We start from the raw sequence: 21,805 nt of genomic DNA, 5'->3' as shown, positions 1-21,805 counted from the left end.
CAGATAAGCCACTGAAGAAGCGGAAGCAGGACTCGTTCCCACAGGAGCCTGGAGCTGGGGGCACAGCAGGGGCTACTGCAGCACCAGGTGGGGGCGGAGGGGGCAGTGCTGGGAACAAGCCGGCCCCTCAGGAGGCCAGCTCAGCAGGGAACGGGGCCAGCCGGCCGGCCCTGCTGGTGAGCATCGACCTGCAGCAGGCAGGCCGTGCTGACGGCCAGCCAGATCCCCTGTGTGTCGCCGCACCCATGCCGGCACTCGAGGCCCAGCGGTGGCCCGAGGAGCCACGGGAAGGGCCCGCCGATGGTGCTGGGGCGGCCCGACTCGGCACGGAGCACAGCGGTGCCAGGCAGAGGCCGGATGGGCAAACTGATCGGAGGCCTGAGGTCATAAAGCAGCGGGTGGAGCCACCACGACACAAGGCCTCAGACGGTAGGCCGGACGCCGCCAAGCACAAACACGACTACCGGCGAGACTCCGCAGGCAAGCCCCTTACTGGGGACAAACGACCGGAGACCTCCAAGCACCGGCGCGACAGCACGGCGGACGCAGCAAAATCTCGCTCAGAACCAAGGACCCCGGATGCTCGGCAAAGGCATCGGCCGGATGGGCGGCCATCTTCGTCCTCAGAGGCTCACTGGCGGGAGGGCCATGAGGGCCACAAGGGTAACGGGAGCCGGGACTCGACCAGAATTCCGCGTCCTGAAACGCCCAAATCCGGCAGCAGGGGAGAGCATGACTCCAGACACGGGAAAGACCGGGATCGAGATCGGAAGTCAAGGACCGATGCTGGCAACGCAGTCAGGGAGCGCCGTTCTCCAGAAGACCGCCCTCGACCTGACAGAGGTGCAGTCGACCATGGTGGGCGTTCGCGGGGCGACCGGCCCGGCTTCAAGCCTCTCAGTGGGGATGGGAGCAGGAGCTGCCCAGACAGTCAGGCCAAGTCCGGGGAGTTCCCCTCCTATCTGCTCGGGGGAAAATCGGAGGCACTGAGGAACTTTGTCATCCCCAAGATCAAGCGGGACAAGGAGGCTGCCGTGCCAGCGGGTGCCAGCGGGCTCCCCGAGGGCTGGATTCAGCCACAGGTGAGGCTGGAGCGTATGGACCTGATGGAGATGGAGGAGCTCCACAAAGTACCCAAGCCTGTTGTGGTGCTGCAGAAGCTTACCTTGGACGAGGTGCAGAGGTTCCTCCGGGAGAAGGAGGACCGTAATGCACGGAGCTCCAAGTCCAGCAAGAACAGGCTGTCCTCAGGGAAATCGGGGAAAGGTAAGACAGGCCCGGTCCAGCGATGCTGTTTGGCGTCGCTGCCACCGGGGCCAGACGCACATGCTTCCATTTACAGTGTTTGGTCTCTCGGCATTGTGTGTGGGTGACACGGTGGGTTCAGCCCCACACGGTGCCTCTAAACATCTAACATCTCTGTGCTGTGGGATGAGTGACCGGCTTTTATTACATGCTGCAAAGCATCCAGTAAAACGTGCGTCCATCACACATGTATGGAAAGCTGAATGGCTTTGTGTATAAGCTTATTATGGGATTGGGGAATCTAACCGGGAACCGTAACAACCGTTGTTGAAGTACAACATGTATTAATTCACCTTCAAAATGCACTAAAGTCTGTGAAGAAATAAAAATGATCTTGCATGATTATATGTGTGTGTTGGCAATTCTCAATCCTCAGTCTGTCTCTGAAAGATATGATTTCTCTTTATCTAATTAAATGACACAAAATGGGTTTTGAAGGAGGAAATGATGTAAAGGATCCTCCTTATTTCCCACTTGGATATGCGTCCCCACATTCCCCATTCATTATCACTACCATTGCATGTATGTAGACATTTTTCTCTGTCACTACTTGGTCATTTCTATAGAAAAATGTTTCTTCTGGACCGCATCCTATTTCCCTAATGAGAGATGTTATAATTGGTGCCTGTCATTTGTTCATCATTGTCTGGTTGTTTGATTGTCCATCTTTGGCAAGTGAGGCCGCCTCTAGCTGGTGCGTAGTTTGAGATCCCTAGAAAAGGCTGCTCTTGCAGAGAATGCTCTATCCAGCAAGCCATTGCCGAGTAAGGGGTGAAAACCCAAATGTTCTGTATCTGGATGGCACTGGTCTGGGAGCTGAGCGCCCGAGGCAGCAGGTCGGTGCCCCCCCCCCCCCCCCCCCCCCCCGCCCCAAGCTGATGGTGTGAGCACTGAACTGCTGTTTCTGGCGATGAATGAATTTCATGCTCTCTCCTTAGAAATGGGGGGAACATAGTCAGCATGGCCTGGTATGGACCCAACATTGACGTTAGGTGGCAGACTGGACCAAACAATGGTGTGGTGCCCCAGTGCCTGAAAGGGTAGCCCACTGTGTGTTGTCCTCTTAGTGGATGTGACAGCAATGTTTTTCTACAGCTATGAACTGAAGGGCGAAATCCTAAAACAACACAAGACTTATAAGGAAATGTAGAGGAAGACAGGGGCTAATTTCTCTTCCTTATACCTCTGTGCCGGGGCTCTCCTCTATTCACGGTTCATTGCCTCCATGCAGTCACACGTATGCTTCAGCCATATTTTGTTCTGATGGACATTTGCCTTGTTTGAAGGAGCCGTTTGTGTATTTGAGCTGCTAACGATGGGGTGGGACAGCTGGAGAGGCAGGCAGAGTACTGAGAAGAGCAGACCGTGGCTTCGGCCCGTGTAACCATTAAGGACCTGGCTTTGTGACCAAGCCCCTGTTTGGACTCTTAGATGAAAAGCTCTGAGATCCAAAGGTGAATGGCTTCAGTCGTTAGTGCTGCGCGGTCGGTGGTCAGGTAGAGCAGCTGCAGTCAGCTCTGCTCGCTGTCGCACGACGCCTGTGACTCCAGCTGCCCCTCTCATCATCATGACAGGAAACCTGACTGCTCCTGTCTCCAAGAGCGCTATGCGTCTGTGGCTGGGTGCTCTGCTCTGAGGGGGGGGTGGTGGTTCTGAATAGTTACCCACTTGTTAAGATCATCATGTCGTTATCGCTGCTGCTGCTGTGTTGTCAATCTACCAGAAAAAAAGTGACGTCCTGATCCTGGGATCCCCAATTGTGGTCCTGAGAGACTCCCAGTCTGTGACACAAATTGTAGATTTCCCTGCTTAGCTGCATCTGCTAAACCTGGCATTTGGTTGGTGACCTGAATAATGTGTGTTTGAGCACGGAAATCTGCAATCTGTGTTGCAGACTGGCCATCCGGCACTGGAATTGGGGACCTCTGCTCTAATCAGCAGTGTGCCCATTCTTGCTATGTAGCAGGCTAATGGTTTATTCAGCAAGGTCAAAGGTCAGTGCCACCCAGGTTTTCCTCAGCCGGCCATGTCTTAGTTTGCCACATTTGTTAATCACACCGGCATCTGGCTGCTTCTCAGTTCATCTGGTTACAGAAACCGTTAGCTTATGACGCAGTGAGCTTGTGCCCCCTCTCCCCCATTAGGACGCGGAGCCCTTCTGCCACATTGCCGTGTGCTGATGCACAGCAGCAGTGAAATGGCGTGCTGATCACACGCGTCGCTTAGCGCACAGTCTAGCACACGTAGAACACTGGACGCTTAGTCTCGGAAGCATGCTGCAGAGTTCAGCATAAAGGGATCGCTTTGGGCGCACAGTACTGGAATAAAGCAAGGAATTCATTTGCTCCAGGCTGAATGGCTCTTAGCAGGACCCTTCTTGGCACTTGTAATTTCCAGGTTTCCTGTTGCAGTCCATTTCCTTAAAGGCCGTGACTGTGTTATGTTTGCTGCACATGTGATTACCTCTACATAGTCCTAATCAACAGTCAGAGATCGCATTAACATGGAAAGATATTAAACCCCCAAAAAGCTGAAATTCATAAATACTGCTATTGCCACTTCAGTTTTCTCTGCCAGCTTTAGATGTGGAATTATTTAAAGTACATGGTGTGATTTTGAAGTAAATCATCCTCAGATGACTGAGGAAGGAGGGGGAAGGCAAAGGCCGGTGAAATTTGTTGAGGAACTGGATGCTCCATGTGTTCACCGGCGCTGGGATTTGCAGACTGCCAGAAGAATTTAAACTGGCATTTTCTTAATCCCATGACATACTGTGAAGGGAGGCTTTTATCCAGTGTCATCTTTTCATAATCGTTTATTCCAATTATTTTTTAAGCTGAAGATTAAAAGGAAGACCTGGGCCAGTTTGACATTAATTTTTCTAACAAAAGTGAGCTGTGGTGGACAGAAGGGTCATTTACCCTTGAAATATTAGTTAACCCATCAGTTAACGGTCTGAAGAAATCTGGGCGCTTTGTGTGTGGAAGCTGTTTGCGTTTGTAGGATACCATCATGTGTGAAGGGCAGACTTAAAATGAATGGCCTATATTTAAAATGTTATATTAAGAATTAACCTAAAAAGTCACTAGAGAAGTAGTAGGAGATTTTTTATTTTATGACAATATGAAGCGCTCAGGTATTGAAGTCAGTCATTTAACCATTCTAATTTAATATAACTGCTGATTACTCACTCTTCAGCAGAAGGGGTTAATTGTTTTGAGGGTAAATTTGTAACTTTTGTCCACTGCAATCCACCACAAAAAAACACTGGATTTTTGCTTCTGATAAATACTTAAGATTATGACTCTCCTGAGATGTCTGTAGTAAATTGTGGGTTAATTTATCAAAGTCAGATATTTTGGTGGGTCACTTTCTGGATGCTAGTGCGAGCTCTGATTGATTGGACCACATTCGTGAACCAGTGTTACGTTTTTTTTTTCTTTCCTAAATGTAGCAGCCAGTTGCACATGACACCAGTGGTCTGTAGCCTCACTGTTGCTGGGTTTCCCGCTCGGCCAGATCAGCCAGAGATGTCGCCTAAGGTTCATGACCCGCAATCCTCCTCACAGGTGGGATGGACCAGTCCGTGTTGAAGGAGCTGCCCCCGGAGCTGCTGGCGGAGATCGAGTCCACCATGCCACTGTGTGAGCGGGTCAAGATGAGCAAGCGGAAACGCAGCACGGCCAAGTACGCGGAGGTCAGCTCTGAGGAAGAGGACAACCACGAAGACATTGAGGCTGGAGGTGACTGTGAGTCTCCGCGCCGAGCTGGCGCTCGCCCTGTCACTCAGACCTCGCTGCCCGAGGGTGATCCTCATCCTGCCGCGATCCCAGCGCTGCACACATACTCTCAGAGCTCTGATTGGATCCCCCCACAAACTAACTCGCCTCCTTAGCCAGTACTCCCTACAGCTGTAAGCTCTGTTTTGTATGCTAATGTGAATTTGCCAGCTTTCTCTTGTGCAAGCAGATTTGAAATTCTGTGTTCAGCTGTGCTTGGTTTAATAGAAATTGATATAGTAGATCTGCTGTGGACCTAGAGCTTGGGGTGACAGCCTCTCCTTGAGGCTTTTGGTCCCTTCCAGTTAGCTTATTTACACCCTCAATGGCAGCAGAGAGGAATGAAGACCAGCTGTTAAGGCCCTCGTTTTGCTGCTGTGTCAGTTGATCGGTCCTCACTCTTCTCTGTTCCTCAGCTGCCCGGAAAAGACAACGGCGGGACCGAGACAAGACATGGGAGAGCGAGGAACGAGAGAGAAGGGGCTCCGGGGAACACCGCCGCAGTGGGTGGGGTCACGATGGGCGCAGGGGCTCCGGCAGCCGGTACAGGGAGGATTCGGAAGAGGAGTCTCCGCCACCCAGCCTTAGTGAATGTGAGTGTCACGGGTCAGCTGACCGGGAGCGAGCGCGTGCATTTGCAGTGACATCACTCTCACCAGCTCACTCTCCTGTGTCCCATCAGTGGCCCGGAAGATGAAGAAAAAAGAGAAGCAGAAGAAGAGGAAAGCCTACGAGCCCAAGCTTACCCAAGAAGGTATGAGTACTGGTCAGAGTCGTCAGTCTAGCAGGCTGAGTAATGTTGATGGAAATCTGGTTAACACCTTCTCAAGGAAGGGCAATGCTATAGCTTATTAAATGTAGCATGGCACTAACAGTGCAAAAGGGTTCAAATTAGGGCTCCCGAGATTAGTCAACGAAGTCAATGATGTCGAAGCTGAAATTGCATAGTCAGTTTTTCAAATCCGCGTAGTTTTTTATTTTATCAAAATTGCCTTTATGATTTCTAAAACGCTTCAGTTCATTATAACAAATGTTTTCCTTTAATATCACTAATGATAATTTGAACTACTCCCATAATTACATAAACAAAAAGGTGGTTTTACCCTGTACAAAGTTTCGATGGCGTACCATGATGGTGCTAGCGCTGTGCACGAGCACCTGAAGAGGAAATGCATGAGCGCTAATTTGGATGATGGAATGGCAGAGTAGGCAAAACCACTCTGTTGTCTATTCATGTCTATTAAATTACCATTAGTATGGAGAGCTTTTTTTAGTACCTTTTGTCCTCGTAGCTGCGAAATGAGTTGTCTGCAGCTACCTTAGAATCTCAGTTGAATAAGTGCTTGAGAAATCAGTTGGCCAAGAATCGAGGCTTATTCTACGTTGATCCACGGTGCCAGTGTGTTGGGCTTGGTGGGACCAGTGTTATTATCGTAAACTACAACTGAAACGAAAACGGGTTCTAATAAAAGAAAATAATTTGTTAACTGAAATAAAAATGAAAACTATATTTATTAAAAAAAGGTCTTGGACTTTAATTGCCAAAAAGTACCACCACATCACCAGCGTCTTTTTACCCTGGTTATCCATAATATCTCTCCTTCTTAAAAGACGATGTGGTTGCTGAAGTGCCCCTTTCTTCACTGCCACATTAATACTTATTGCTTCCATGATTTACCAAAACAGTAGCATGTAGCGCTCCGCTAACCGAATTTAGTAAGCATACAGATTACGGATTACAAAATACTAATTTATGGTCTCACAATATGCATCACATTAATATTATAGACACACTACTAATCTGCTTATCAAAATGTGAGCGAAAATAATTTCCCTATAATTGCAGAAATGCCGGCGTCCATTAATTTATGCGGTTCATTTGATTTCTTAATCGACCAATCTATAAAAGTCTATAGATTAATCTAATAATTTAAAATAATAATAATTTAATCCATAGAAAAATAGTGGTTAGTGGCAGCCCTAGTTCAAATCTTAGGGAACACACACAAATTGTAACCTTTCCCTCTACTGTACGTTGCTTTGGATAAAATGAATGAAATGTAAATGCAGTTCCTGGTCTGGGCTGACAGTTTTTCAGCAGGAATCCACCTTTAAAAATAGATGATGCATTTTTGAAAATCTTTCTGTGGTATAAGATACAGGTTCGCTAAGAATCATCCACCTGCTGTTGTGTAATGTCAGCGTGTTGTAACCATTTTTGGTTGACTTGATCTGCAGAGATGATGGACTCATCGACCTTCAAACGCTTCTCAGCCAGCGTGGACAATATCCTGGAGAACTTAGAAGACATAGACTTCACCGCACTCGGTACTGAGCTGGGCTGGTGGTGTATGCTTGCTGTTACACCAGTTTTTGGATCTTTAAAGTGTCTGGTGCATATTTGTGACCAATTCCCATCCCTCTCAGCGGACGACGAGGAGATCCCTCAGGAGCTGCTGCTGGGGAAGCACCAGCTGGCTGAGCTGGGCAGTGAGTCGGCCAAGATCAAGGCCATGAGCATCGCAAGCAGGGTAGGCGTGCTCCTCCTGTTGCTTAAGGGGGAATCGGCTTTTGCATCCGGACCAACTTTTTCAGCCAGGAGCTCGTGTTTGGCTCCCACCAAAAGAGCTCTTTGCTTTGCAGATTCCCACTGACAAGTTGGTGAAGGTGCTGAACATCCTGGAGAAGAACATTCAGGATGGGGCTAAGCTGTCAACTCTGATGAGCCATGTGAGTTTCTCCTAACCAAGGTCACAGTTTCATCCTGTCATTGGTCACATAGGAACGAGACCTGGGCAGTAGAAGGTGACTCACAGGTCAGAAGCATCTGTGGTGCTTTTAGGTTCTTGACTCTTCACTGTATGCAGTTATTTTAAAGTGTTTAGTCTCTTGTTTCCTGGTAAATAGTGAGCCCTTTCCCTGCTGTCACACACGCAGGACAATGACACGGAAGATGAGGAGCGGCTGTGGCGTGACCTCATCATGGAGCGTGTGACCAAGTCGGCCGACGCCTGCCTGACCGCCCTGAATATCATGACCTCCAGCGGCATGCCCAAGGCAGTCTACATCGAGGATGTCATTGAGCGCGTGCTGCAGTTTACCAAGTTCCACCTCCAGAACACCCTCTACCCGCAGTATGACCCAGTGTACCGCATGGACCCGCACGGAGGTCAGCTGGCTGCACCCATCCGCCGTCCTCTAGTGACCCCCCCCCCCCCCGCTGGCTGTCGGTCTTTATCTCTGGATTAGATGGGCTGTTTAACTGCTGTGCTGAAGGTGGCACCAGGACACAGACAAAGGTTACAAAGCATGACATCACAAAACAAATCAAAATTTGTTCCAGCAATGCGGTCGTTAACCTTCTTAAGGTTTGATTTGTCCAGGAGCATCCGGACCTGAAAGTCAGCTGACATTTTATCCGACGTAATAGTCTGTCTCAGGTTTTGGGCTCCATCCTCAGCTGCCATGTAGCGATCAGGGAGGGGGGCCCCCTGCTTGCTGAAGGCAGTCGCACCCTGTGATCTCCGGCCGTGACCTGATCTGTGCTCTCCTACCCCCAGGGGGCATGCTGAGCTCCAAGGCCAAACGGGCAAAGTGCTCCACGCACAAGCAGAGAGTCATCGTCATGCTGTACAACAAGGTGTGCGACATTGTCAGCAACATCTCCGAGCTGCTGGAGATCCAGCTGCTGACGGACACGACCATCCTGCAGGTGAGGGACCTGGGGCGGCTGGGAAGGATGCGCTCTCTCGGTGGTGGCGATAAGCTAAAGGATGAAGAGGAAAGCGGCCCTTACTAATGACATGCTCTCTCTCCACCCACCCAGGTCTCTTCCATGGGCATCACGCCCTTCTTTGTGGAGAATGTCAGTGAGCTGCAGCTGTGCGCAATTAAACTAGTGACGGCGGTGAGTCAGTCATTCCCTCCCCCGCAGTATGACAGCGCTCAAAGCAACCCCACCGCAACAACACACACGCACACACATGCACACACACACGCACATTCATGTATTCTTTATGGGGACTCTCCATTAATTTCTGTGGGCAAAACCCTAATCCCAACAATGACAACCTTAACCCCTACCCAGCCATAACCTTCACCATAAGTAACCAAACAAAATACAAGACTTTTGGCATTTTTAGTTCTTTGATTGCAGTTACAGATTTCTATAAAAATGAATTTCACCTTTTGAGGAGCAAACAGGTGGTTCCCACACTGTCAAAATATTTATATACATAACATATATATAAAAAACACACCCACACAGTTCCCCTTCTGAATAGAAAGCTGAGGTGTGTGTGTATTATGTATATATTGCTGTGTGTGTGTGTGTGTGTGTGTGTGTAATACACACACACACACACACACACACACACAGACAGATATACATACATATACAATATTGTCCCTTTGCCAGCATTGCATTAATTTAATAGGTATTTCCTGTCTGTAAACGGCACAGCTTCCTGGCTGACATTCTTCACTCTGGCTGCACCACACAGGTGTTCAATCGCTACGAGAAGCACAGGCAGCTCATCCTGGAGGAGATCTTCACCTCCCTGGCCCGACTGCCCACCAGCAAGCGCAGTCTCAGGAACTTCAGGTGAGCTGTCGGCCCGGTTTGGTTTGAGGGACCCTTGTTACCACTCCCATGAAACATTACTTTGATAGATGTTCCTGTCTTCATTTTTGGCCAAGCTACTGGCATCATTCTCCTGATTGGTCCCCAGCCACATTGCTCAAGCCTGGTATGTCTGATTCCCCGCTGCAGGCTGAACAGCAGCGATGTGGATGGGGAGCCCTTGTACATCCAGATGGTGACGGCCCTGGTACTTCAGCTCATCCAGTGTGTGGTCCACCTGCCATGTGACAAGGATGCAGAGGACGAGCGTGGCAGAAAGGTGTGAATTCTGAAGGGCTCTTGAATCTGCTGTGGTGGGAATCTCCACTTTCCCTTCTGGAGGTGTGATTCTGCTTAACGATGTAATTTCCTCTCTGGAGTTTTCCCACTGGCTGTGGTTTGTGGCTGCACATTTGAGCTCCATTTTCCCTGAATTCTACCCAGTGAAATTAAATCTGTTGTTAGGAAAAAAATGTTAAAAATAGTTATAGCTTTAAAGAATTATTGCAAGAGCTGAAAAGTTTAGTTTTGATCCATCATTTTGATTCTTAGGTGGATCAGGACGTCCTGATCACAAACTCCTATGAGACAGCCATGAGGACGGCTCAGAACTTCCTTTCAGTCTTTCTCAAAAAGTGAGTCAGTGCGTCTCCACGGTGACGGTGAGTCTCTTATGGGGCTGGTATTTCCCCCTCGATGTCACGATCCTTCACCCCCATTCCCCAGGTGCGGCAGCAAGCAGGGTGAGGAGGACTACCGACCGTTGTTCGAGAACTTTGTACAGGACCTGCTGTCGACAGTTAACAAGCCAGAGTGGCCTGCTGCAGAACTTCTCCTGAGTCTGCTTGGCCGACTGCTGGTGAGCGAATCCCCTCACCTATCTGGTTATGGCGGTATAGCACAGATAGTGTTTCCAGCACTGTACCACCTACAGCTAACTTGGTCTGGCCTTCTGAAAACTTCTGGATTTCTGGTTCCAAACATCTTGCATCTAAGCCTTCTTGGGTTGCCTTATCCAGGTACATCAGTTCAGCAACAAGCAGACTGAGATGGCACTGAGAGTGGCCTCGCTGGATTACCTGGGCACGGTGGCAGCTCGGCTACGTAAGGACGCTGTCACCAGCAAGATGGACCAGCGATCCATCGATCGCATCCTGAAGGAGGTATGCAGTCAATGTGTGTGTCTGCAGGAAATAGTGCATGTCAGGGGAGAAGAGGCTGTGTAGCTGAAGGCCCTGTGGCTTTCATTTGGTGAAACCTGCAGATTTACAGAGCAGTTCGTAAAGACAGACTGAGCCTATGATTTCCTGTTGGCTCTGGTGGCCCCAATCTGTAGCATTGCCTTTCTTGTGCTGTGATACAGGCTTCAGGCAACGATGAGACTCAGCAGCTGCAGAAGACCCTGCTGGACTACATGGAGGACAACGCGGAGACAGACCCGTCGCTTGTGGTCAGTCGCTTGGTCGTGCACTTGTCCGTCTGCTTTGACATGCAGGCTGTGCTGCTGGTGGTCTACTTGCTGCTTGGCTTAAAATACTCCTACATGCACCGCAGTGCACATGTTAGTAAGATGAATTTAAATGAGTTGGTGCCGTTTACCCACCGGTCATCTTGCAGTTCGCACGGAAGTTCTACATCGCTCAGTGGTTCCGGGACAGCACCACCGAGGCCGAGAGAGCCATGAAAACGCAGAACCAGAAGGACGAGGACTCGTCAGAGGGGCCTCATCACGCCAAGGACGTGGAGACCACGGGGGAGATCATGCAGAGAGCTGAGGCCCGCAAGAAATTCTTGCGCTCTGTGATCAAGACCACGCCCGCCCAGTTCAGCATGCTGAAGTACGGCCCCCGTCTGTCACCGGGCTCACACCCGCACTGTGTTTCCTGTCAGCTAGGGCCTTAGGACTGTCTATGAGCTGTAAACCAGAAACTATGCTGTATGTCTCCACAGAATGAACTCTGATGCAGTGGACTATGAAGATGCCTCCCTGATTGTCCGATATTTGGCCTCTATGAGGCCGTTTGCACAAAGTTTTGATATTTATTTAACGCAGGTGAGTGCCGCTTCCTGGTGTGTTACTGTATGTAGGTGGTGTGCTATCTGAACATGCGTAGTAAACAAACCCTTTTCTCCGCCCTCTCACCATTCCCAGATCCTTCGTGTCCTGGGAGAGAGCGCCATCGCCGTCAGAACCAAGGCCATGAAGTGTCTGTCAGAGGTGGTGGCAGTGGACCCTAGCATCCTGGCCAGGGTGAGTAACAGTAAATGAGTGTCACCTGCTGGCCAGGAGGGCGTGTGTTAGCGTATGTTAGCATGTGTTAGCGTATGTTAGCATGTGTTAGCATGTGTTAGCATGTGTTAGCGTATGTTAGCATGTGTTAGCGTATGTTAGCATGTGTTAGCGTGACTTCGGTGCATTCGTGTAGCTTATATATATATATGAGCGCCTGCCCCTGCCTCCCCCAGTTGGATATGCAGAGGGGCGTACATGGTCGTCTGATGGACAACTCCACCAGCGTGCGGGAGGCTGCCGTGGAGCTGGTGGGCCGCTTCGTGCTGAGCCGGCCACAGCTCACGGAGCAGTACTACGACATGCTCATCGAGAGGATCCTGGTACGTGTCAGCCTGCGTTTCACGGCCAAGCAAGGGCTGCCGTCTGATTGGGCGTTGAAGGGCAGCTGTGTGCACTGTGGTAAACGATGGATTGCTGCCTAATGCCACTCTGTGAAGAAACGCGTGTCAAGATGAGCATGTGCTGCCTCGGGAGGCTGAAGGCCCGGACTCGGTGCTTTGGACACTGTTAATATGGCATTCAGAACCTTAAATACGAACAGAAATATGTGTGGGCTTTCCAGGCTGACTCACTGAAGGTTCATTCAAAGTATGAAAGTTCAATTCAGGTGAACTGGTGCACCACACTGCCATCTAGTGGCTGGGAGAAGGAATTGGGGAAATTATCATGACGTTACATTACACTGCAGAATGCTTTGGGGGTTTATTTTGCGTTCATGTGTTTCTGTTAGTTCATCCATTGTCTCATTTGCTCACTGACAGGACACAGGCATCAGTGTGAGGAAGAGGGTGATCAAGATTCTGAGGGACATCTGTCTGGAGCAGCCTGGCTTCCACAAGATCACGGAGATGTGCGTCAAGATGATCCGCAGGGTCAACGATGAAGAGGGCATTAAGGTGTGGCTGCTCATCATTAACACAGCGAGCTTGTCTGTCATGTGGAAGATCTGAAGATGAGACATATCTGTATAGCAGTGAGGTGGCTTTTAGTCTGTCTGGCCTCTGTGTTTCTAAGCATGAGCTTGAGAGCAGTGAGATACTTACCAGCTGGTTACTGTTACACTCTACCCCAGACTCACCTTTCCACCACAGTTATGAACTGCCAGGCCTTGGCCTGCTGTTCACATTGTGGAACCCAGTCTGTGTTTACAACGATTCATTAATCACTAAGGAGCCCCCAGGGGCAGCTGGACTAGACTTTGTGTGTCTCCTCTGTCTGCTCACTCTGCCTTTGACACACCTGCAGAAACTGGTGAACGAGACGTTCCAGAAGCTGTGGTTCACGCCAACCCCCAGCCACGACAAGGAGGCCATGACCAGGAAGATCCTCAACATCACTGATGTTGTGAGTCTTCGCCTTTTCTGCGATACGCAAAGGACAGTCTATGGCATAACTCTTCAGTATTCCATCCATTTATCTGTCTTCTGATCCTGTTCATGGTCCCAGGCTCTTGATCATTGCCTTTTTCGTTTGTCGTATGATTCCAGGTATCTATGCTGTCGTGCTCTTTTTCAGGTTGCTGCTTGCAGAGATACTGGTTACGACTGGTTTGAACAGCTTCTTCAGAATGTGAGTGACTGGTTGAACTATGTTCCTTTTTATGTTGTAATGTTCACCTGAGTTGTTTTGCGGGTTTTTTTGGCTTTCTGGGGGAGCAGTCTGACCTTTCCTATGTTTTGCAGCTGCTGAAGTCAGAAGAGGATGCATCCTACAAGCCTGCCAAAAAGGCCTGTGCGCAGCTTGTGGACAGCCTGGTGGAGCACATCCTCAAATACGAGGAGTCGCTCTCAGGTAGGGAGAGCAAGGACAGTGTGTTGATGCACTGCTTCTTTTCAGGGGTCCTTGGGAAAGAAGGACACTCTGTGTCTAACCTGAGTGAACCTATTGTCTCTATGGCCCATAGCCTCGGAGCACAAGAGCGTCAACTCAATGAGGTTGGTCTCTTGCATCACCACACTGTACCTGTTCAGCAAGATCCGCGCCCAGCTGATGGTGAAACACGCCATGACCATGCAGCCCTACCTCACCACCAAGTGCAACGTAAGCTTGCTGACGGAAAAGTGTATCAATTCATTGTCAGACTGTCGGTGTCAATTGTTGGCTTATGAGGCCCCCTTGTGGCAGACAACTGCAAGTGCATGTTGAGTACCAGGACCTGCTTGTGTTAGTGAGAGGATGCCTGCATATCAGTGTTACACCATCTTTCTTGCAGTCCCAGAGTGACTTCATGGTGATATGTAATGTGGCTAAGATCTTGGAGCTGGTGGTACCACTGATGGAGCACCCAAGCGAAACATTTCTGACCACCATTGAGGAGGACCTCATGAAGCTCATCATCAAGTACGGCATGACGGTGAGTGTAAACAAACTTAGTATTTATTTTACCAACCTTTCCAGACGCCTTTTATTTTGGTTTTCACAGCTTTCAGCCAGTCCTCTTCAAACCGCTGGTCAGAAGCTGCAGTGCGTAGCTCTTCATATGTGCTGCCCTTTTGCTTCTAGCGAGTTGACTCGTTCCTGGCTTCTCCTCAGGTTGTCCAGCACTGTGTGAGCTGTATCGGGGCGGTGGTCAACAAGGTCACTCACAACTACAAGTTTGTGTGGGCCTGCTTCAATAGATATTACGGTAAGATGTAACCCCAGCCTGGACACAAGTGTGATGTGCAACTGGTTACTATAGAGTCCATCACAGGAGCCTGTCTGAGACCTACTGGTTTTCGTGTGAAGGACTGGTTTCCTTACACCCACAGCTCTAACTGTGTTAGCCTTAAAGCTCTCGGAAACATGGATATTTTCACCATTCTGTCTGTGGAGTTGCTGACTGTCCCTGCTGCTCTCTCAGGTGCTCTGACCAAGCTGAAGGGTCAGCACCAGGAGGACCCCAACAGCACGGTGCTGGCCGCCACCAAACCAGCTCTGCTGCGCTCCCTCTTCACCGTGGGGGCTCTGTGCCGGCACTTCGACTTCGACCTCGAGGAGTTCAAGGGGAACAGCAAGGTATCCAGTTCTGGAACTTTGTGTGTGTTACTGGGAGCCCTTGTACAGGCTGATGTGGGCCAGAGGGGAAACCCCTCAGGATGATATAAAGTCTGCAACAAAGGTGCTTTAAGATCATGGTGATGCATCAAAGCATGATGAAGGCTGATAGTAGTTTTGTCCTTACACCCCTGATGGGACTGTGCTATCTGCTCATGTAGTTTAACTAGACTTATGGGGATGTGGTGCATTAGTTGGTATCGCCTGAGGGAACAGTTCAGGTTTGTGTCTTAATCTTTCCTGTCCCGATTTCTTCCCTGTTTCTGACCCTCAGGTGGTCATCAAGGACAAGGTGCTGGAGCTGCTTCTGTACTTCACCAGACACGAGGATGAAGAGGTGCAGACCAAGGCCATCATCGGCATGGGTAAGAGCCGCCGTGTCTCTGATCTCCTCTCCATCTGTACTATATCTGCAGCTTCTGATGATGCTGTGTCCTTCCTGTATGATTGCTTCTTCATTATTCTTGACCGCAACCTCTGGCCCCTTTTCCTTCGGCAGGCTTCCTGTTCATCCAGCACCCGGCCCTGATGTTCTCTCAGGACGTGAAGAATCTTTACAATGACATTCTGTCGGACAGGCGGAGCTCCGTCAACCTTAAAATCCAGGTGCTGAAGAACCTGCAGACATACCTGCAAGAAGAAGACTCACGGATGCAGGAAGCCGACCGCGAGTGTGAGTCTCCTGCCCGCGGGATGCCATCATATGACCTTACATGTGTGCTTCCCTTGCCCGTGTGCCATATGCGTCTTGTCGTGTACATTACACCCCACGTGTAAGATCCTGCCTTGTGTTTCACAGGGAAGAAGCTATCCAAGCAGGAGGACCTGAAGGAGATGGGGGACATCTCATCGGGCATGAGTAGCTCCATCATGCAGCTGTACCTGAAGCAGGTGCTGGAGGCCTTCTTCCACACGCAGTCCAGTGTGCGCCATTTCGCCCTCAACGTCATCGCGCTCACGCTGAACCAGGGCCTCATCCACCCAGTGCAGGTACGAGTCTGAAGGGCCAGCAACTGTGGATGTGTCTTCAGCTTCATGGTCTGACCATAGTTATTATGTGTGACTGTATATTGCCTCTAGTCATGTGGGTTGAATAGTATTGAAGCAACTGATGTTGATGTACAGTGAGCATGGTGCTAAGGGCTTGTGACCAGAGGGGTCTTCTGGGATAGGTGTAACACTGAATCCTGAAAGGGGCAGTTCACCCCCAAAAAAAGATGTTTAGATGGGCTTATGTGGCATCTAGGCTGTTCTACTGGGAGTTGCCTAGTTTTCGAGATTTTGGCCATAGAAATGTCGGCCTTTTCTCAGATGTAATGGGACTGAATGGCATCCTTTCCGTGGTGATTACAGCGCCACAAAATTGTATTTGAAAAATTTGTCTCTTGCCTGAAATCATGACCTGGTTATTGAACATAATCTACAGACTTTGTAGAGAGCAGATTAATGTAGGAACTATTTTCTTCTACCGAGCTCCACTCACCGGTCATATACCTGTGCAGAAGGTGGCGCTGGGCTCTCATGGTTGTATCTTCTGCACAGTGATAAAAAAGTCTGTTATCTTGAATAACTGGGATATGATTTCTGGACATGGCTGTTGAATTTTTCAAATGAATGTTTTTTTTTGGCATTTTAATTGCCACAGAAAGAATACCATTCGCTCGCATTATATTTGAGAAACGCCTGACATTTCTATGGCCAATATCTCCACAACTAGCCAACTCCCAGCAGGACAACCTAGATGGACAGATAGCACTCAAGTTCCTCTAAAACACATCTTTTTCAGTTTTGGGATGAACTGCCCCTTGACCCACTGTGCCATTTAAGAAGCCTTCTACCTTGTATAATATTCTTTTTAAATGTTTGTCGTTTTCCCCTCAGTGTGTACCATACCTAATCGCCATGGGAACAGACCCAGAGCCGAGCATGAGGAATAAATCTGACCAGCAGCTAGTGGAGATAGACAAAAAATACACGGGCTTCATTCACGTGAGTGATCTGTCCTGTGGTACCTCGTCACCTTAGCCGAGGCAGTCTGTGAATGAGAAGTTTCTTGGTCGACCAAGTTAAGTGAAATTTAAATTCCCTGCCCCATGCAGATGAAGGCAGTGGCAGGGATGAAGATGAGCTACCAGGTTCAGCGAGCTATCTGGCCAGCCCAGAGCACCATCATCCGTGGCTTCCGGCCGGACGAGATACACTCGGCGCTGTGCTCGCATCTCTACAGCATGGTGCGGGGGAACCGGCAGCACCGGCGCGCCTTCCTCATCTCGCTGCTCAACCTGTTTGACGACAGCTCCGTGAGTAACTCGTGTCCATACGGAGCCTTCTGTGCTCTGACCGCATGTCATGGAACATTCCACCAACTCCTGACCCCAGCAGCGTTTCCCGTCAGTGTGCTCTGTTGGGTATTAGTCTGACCCCTGCTTCTTCCCTTTCGTTCCCGGCTCTGCAGAAGACGGAGGTAAACATGCTGCTGTTCATCGCCGACAACCTGGCCTGCTTCCCCTACCAGGCCCAGGAGGAGCCGCTCTTCATCATGCACCACATCGACATCACACTGTCTGTGTCTGGGAGCAACCTGCTGCAGTCCTTCAAGGAGGTGAGAGGCCTATGTGCCAGAAGCCACGGAGGCAACACCCCCCCAATCCCCCCCCTCCAGAGGGCTCACAGTCCCCTTGCTCTTTCTCCAGTCCTTGCAGCCCACCATTAAGGAGAAGGACCGGAAGAACGGCTCAGGGCAGAAGCTGCAGGAGAAAAGTGAGGAAGAAGCAGCATCCAGCTCAGTCATCAGTGGAGATGAAGACAATGATGATGACGACGACGATGACGTGGTGGTACGGCGACCAAAGAAGCCGAAACGGGCAGCTGTGGACTCTGACTCCGACTCGGACATGGACCTGTGCACTGAAGACGTGGGCTGGGTGATGCAGCGCCTTTCGGGCAACCCCACGCCGCTGCTGGACTTCGCCAACGCCTCCCAGGGCATCTTACTGCTGCTGGTGCTCAAGCAGCATCTGAAGGCCCTCTACGGCTTCTCAGACAGGTACCGCTACCGCCAGCGTGTTTGCAGCTGTCATTGCTGCACTGCACGACCCGGCGTCATTGGTTTGGCTGAAACCTTTATCCATAACGGCTTAGCTTGCCCAAGTATGCCTGCGACATAGCAGAGTTATCATGGGCACCAATAGCTGACCACATTTAGTTGACTCCCTGCAGCCTGTATTTACTTTCAATACTTAGGCCGCCTGGATAATGGTTATGATTCCTGTTAAACATCTAGCATTTGTCTGCTTTGCTGTATGTTTGCCGTAATGAAAGATTGTCCCAGAGTAAGAGCCCTTGTGCTCCACTCACCACTCACAAATCTGCCTGCAGTAAAATACAGAAGTACTCGCCCACTGAGTCTGCCAAGGTGTATGACAAAGCCGTCAACAGGAAGTCTAACGTACACTTCAGTCCTCGCCAAACCATCGAGTTCCTGTCCAACAATGTTGCCAATGCCATGCTGACCGAGGAAATCAGGCGGAAGATCATCAAACAGTACCTGGATGTAAGGATCTTGACTTTGAACATAGCAGAGACAGGCCAGTTGGTTCTGTAACAGGCCTCTCTGTTGTGGTTTTTGAAATGTTGTTTGTTGGGTTATATTGAAATAATTCAGAATATCAGAAATTGGTGTTTTTTTCAGGTGAATGAGGCACCTTTAATCAGACAAGTGAGAGAATTTCTGGTGGTTTGTGTGTCTGACCAGTGGAATAGTCGCTCTGGTTGACCCCAGCTTCTCCTTTTAGTTCAAGTTATTGATGGAGCACTTGGACCCAGATGAGGAGGATGAGGAGGGGGAGGCTTCGGCCAGCACCAACGCTCGAAACAAAGCTATCAATGCACTGCTGGGTGGCTCCAGCCCAAAGAACAGTGCTGCAGTCGACACGGAGGACGATGAGAGCGAGGGCGAGGAAAGGACCCCAGGGGTGAGATGTGCACTGTCTATGACTGATTCACCTAATTGAATTAATGATAGTCACACACAAGTTCTTCAAGTATGTTGGATTCATACCAATGTTTTGAGGTTCTAGGTATCTATTCTAAGAACCACTGACCTAAAGGGAATGTGGAGTTTTTGGGTTCTACGTCTGTCTTCCTGCATTCATAGATGAAATTTAGTGTAGACACTTTTCTGACTCCCAAAATCCTCTCTCCACAGTCGTCCCGGAAGTCAAAAAAGGGCGGGGATTCAACGGAGGCCTCCGGTCACATGAATGAGACTGTGGAGGCTATGGACGTCATCGCCATCTGCTGCCCCAAGTACAAAGACCGGCCGCAGATCGCGCGGGTCATCCAGAAGACCAGCAATGGCTACAATGTGCACTGGATGGCCGGGTCTTACTCAGGCCCCTGGGCCGAGGCCAAGAAACGGGACGGACGCAAACTGGTGCCTTGGGTGGACACCATCAAGGAGTCGGACATCATATACAAGAAGATTGTCTTGACGAGTGCGCACAAGCTGACTAACAAGGTTGTGCAGACTTTGCGCTCATTGTATGCAGCCAAGGACGGGACTTCTAGCTAATGAACTCCATTTGCCCGTCACTGTCAGTCCTCAACAGCCAAATGACACTAGGAATCCAACCTTTTTCTAAACCCACCACACAGACGCAAGATTATCAGACACTACAAGGCCTTGAAATGCAACTTTCTGGCAAAAAAAAAGAGCAGGTTTGTGAAGTTGGTCTGTGAAGGTGTCCGTAGCCGTGTAACAGGACACATCGCAGTGAAGCAGAAAGCTGAACCAAGACTAAAATCCTGAAGGAAATGTTTGGGAAACATTGTGTGGGAGCCTCCTTCGCTGTTGTGCAGCAGAACCCCTGGTCTTTTGATTTCTACTCCCACTGTATCATAGTTTAACACAAAAACTAAAATGTTTATATCTCGGAAAAAGATTTCTGTTTAAAAAATAATAATAAACTTAAAGTGAATGTTGGAACTTAGTCTGTTGATGTTCTTAATAAAAGTGGTCTTGGAGTTTAACCTAGCGCCGGACGGCTTTCTTTAGCTTAGCTTATTTTCCTGGGAAAGCTGTTTTTATTTTTTATTTTTTCCTTTTGTTTGTCCATGCTGTACAATGGCAGAGTCTCCTGGATATAATTTATTCTGTTTTAAAGGAAGCATGCAGTATCTGTGGCCTACCTGCAGGGGGAGTTTTTGTAAATGTAGATTTTGATGTATTAGGTCACCCTAGTTAATGAGGGAAAGGGATCCCCAGCACTTCTGGTGGAACAAATACTGCAATAAATTTTCTACTTCTCTTTGTTACTCGTCTTGTTTGCATTTGAGTTTTTTGGGCGCAAACTTCATATAAAAGCTGCATTAACGGTTGTGATTATGTGTAGATAAAACGCACCACTACAGAAGGGACAGGTATTTGATTAATTGGGCAAATGTAATTCCCATAGCCTGAAAGCCTGTGGCTTTCATAGAAAGTGAAATTGAGTTGACATGAACAGAAACTTTGCCCACATCCTATCCAGTTTTCTCGGTTAGTGCTACATCAACTCCTCACTTTCCTTGTAGAAAGACCACAACTTGTCCCGTAATGACTCGGATCGAATATTTAAATTCGTGATGCTTTTCTGCCACCTGGTGGCGTCTTTTTGAACTGCACTTAAAAAAACCTCACACTTGGATTTTCCAGTATTCTTATCCTAATAAAATAATTAGGACTGGTCATGAGTCGGACTTACCAATGCAACAATTTCATTGTGTTGCGTTAACGTTAATTTTACATTCATCCATTCATTAATTATGAATTTGCATTTTACTTAAACTGAATACTCTGAATTGAAAATTTTAATTTAATTTACTGCATGTATAATGTACTAAAGGCTTCTCGAAGCCATATATCATGAATATTTTAGTAAGCCAGTCAAAATATTTTTCCCCAGTACTTCTTATTCCTTTTCTCGATAACTGTCGTTTCAAAATCTAAGTTCATGCTCGTGTTGCGTTTTATATGGGTACGCTCTTGAAGTGTGTCTCTCCCTAAAGAATGACAATTTGGTTCGGACCTCTTTCTGGAAATGTAAGCGTCAGCTAAAAAACGAATCATCAGTCTTGTGACTGCTTCTTCCATGCAAGGTCGCGTGGAACCAAGGCATAGGTCAGTAGGCTTAAGACATGCTGGAGTGTATGCTTGTTCATAACAGGGCTCACACACTATGGGTGACTTACAGAAGGAGCTGACAATGTGCGTAAAAAATGAGGATGCGCAGTGTCTGCACACACGCAAGGATAAGATTTAAATCCCCAACACTGGAAGCTACTGAATAGCCACATCTTCCACACATCTGCGTGTATTGTAGCCAGATGCGTTGGTGGTATAGTGGTGAGCATAGCTGCCTTCCAAGCAGTTGACCCGGGTTCGATTCCCGGCCAACGCAGGTTGTTTTTGAAGTTGAGCTGCTTAACAGGTAACTTAGAAATGATGGGTGAGTAATCAAATCGAAAACTTCAAACATAGCCAACACAGCAGGTTTTGGTTTTTTGGTTGGTTTAGTGGTTGTTTTTGAAGTTGAGCTGCTTAACAGGTAAGTTAGTTCCTGGTGCTTTTGGTCTTTGGTTTCCTTATCATGTTCCCAACATCTCTGAGTGATAACCGGAATAGCCCAAGAATTACCTGTATGAGTTTAACCTATGAAATTCTGAAGAAGCTGAGAGATAACGACAAATGCTGCCAGTCCAGAAATCAGACATCCCAAGTCTCCCGGAAGT

The 21,805-nt window shown here is 48.8% G+C and overlaps 1 protein-coding gene and 1 non-coding gene across 8 annotated transcripts in view; both read left to right on the top strand.

Annotated features, from left to right (window-relative positions):
• The window catches only part of nipbla (NIPBL cohesin loading factor a), a 47,356-nt gene extending 27,006 nt beyond the window's left edge, over positions 1-20,350 (top strand). For 4 of the 7 annotated variants that reach the window (XM_023836541.2, XM_023836536.2, XM_023836538.2 and 1 more), the window contains 38 exons: positions 4-1,266; positions 4,875-5,054; positions 5,501-5,677; positions 5,767-5,838; positions 7,323-7,412; positions 7,512-7,615; positions 7,728-7,814; positions 8,022-8,253; positions 8,645-8,796; positions 8,911-8,991; positions 9,587-9,687; positions 9,856-9,985; positions 10,258-10,340; positions 10,432-10,564; positions 10,725-10,868; positions 11,069-11,155; positions 11,323-11,543; positions 11,656-11,758; positions 11,858-11,956; positions 12,172-12,318; positions 12,760-12,894; positions 13,244-13,342; positions 13,514-13,567; positions 13,681-13,789; positions 13,902-14,038; positions 14,211-14,351; positions 14,531-14,624; positions 14,841-14,995; positions 15,309-15,399; positions 15,534-15,707; positions 15,834-16,024; positions 16,916-17,023; positions 17,134-17,334; positions 17,490-17,636; positions 17,728-18,080; positions 18,413-18,587; positions 18,829-19,008; positions 19,242-20,350. In XM_023836541.2, coding sequence (XP_023692309.2) covers positions 4-1,266; positions 4,875-5,054; positions 5,501-5,677; positions 5,767-5,838; positions 7,323-7,412; positions 7,512-7,615; positions 7,728-7,814; positions 8,022-8,253; positions 8,645-8,796; positions 8,911-8,991; positions 9,587-9,687; positions 9,856-9,985; positions 10,258-10,340; positions 10,432-10,564; positions 10,725-10,868; positions 11,069-11,155; positions 11,323-11,543; positions 11,656-11,758; positions 11,858-11,956; positions 12,172-12,318; positions 12,760-12,894; positions 13,244-13,342; positions 13,514-13,567; positions 13,681-13,789; positions 13,902-14,038; positions 14,211-14,351; positions 14,531-14,624; positions 14,841-14,995; positions 15,309-15,399; positions 15,534-15,707; positions 15,834-16,024; positions 16,916-17,023; positions 17,134-17,334; positions 17,490-17,636; positions 17,728-18,080; positions 18,413-18,587; positions 18,829-19,008; positions 19,242-19,607 — 6,596 coding nt within the window. In that variant the 3' untranslated portion in view covers positions 19,608-20,350. The remainder of the gene's footprint in view (positions 1-3; positions 1,267-4,874; positions 5,055-5,500; positions 5,678-5,766; positions 5,839-7,322; positions 7,413-7,511; positions 7,616-7,727; positions 7,815-8,021; positions 8,254-8,644; positions 8,797-8,910; positions 8,992-9,586; positions 9,688-9,855; positions 9,986-10,257; positions 10,341-10,431; positions 10,565-10,724; positions 10,869-11,068; positions 11,156-11,322; positions 11,544-11,655; positions 11,759-11,857; positions 11,957-12,171; positions 12,319-12,759; positions 12,895-13,243; positions 13,343-13,513; positions 13,568-13,680; positions 13,790-13,901; positions 14,039-14,210; positions 14,352-14,530; positions 14,625-14,840; positions 14,996-15,308; positions 15,400-15,533; positions 15,708-15,833; positions 16,025-16,915; positions 17,024-17,133; positions 17,335-17,489; positions 17,637-17,727; positions 18,081-18,412; positions 18,588-18,828; positions 19,009-19,241) is intronic. The other 3 variants (XM_023836543.2, XM_023836540.2, XM_023836542.2) reach the window with 2 other exon arrangements.
• A 1,052-nt stretch (positions 20,351-21,402) lies between these two features.
• trnag-ucc (transfer RNA glycine (anticodon UCC)) lies at positions 21,403-21,474 on the top strand. The gene has a single exon. It is a non-coding gene; the product is annotated as a tRNA-Gly (tRNA).
• The last annotated feature ends 331 nt before the right edge of the window (positions 21,475-21,805 follow it).

This window comes from Paramormyrops kingsleyae, chromosome 2 (assembly GCF_048594095.1).
Source record: "Paramormyrops kingsleyae isolate MSU_618 chromosome 2, PKINGS_0.4, whole genome shotgun sequence".
Lineage (NCBI taxonomy): Eukaryota > Metazoa > Chordata > Actinopteri > Osteoglossiformes > Mormyridae > Paramormyrops > Paramormyrops kingsleyae.
Note: the sequence above shows the minus strand (reverse complement) of the source record. Positions and strands in the feature narration are given on the sequence as shown.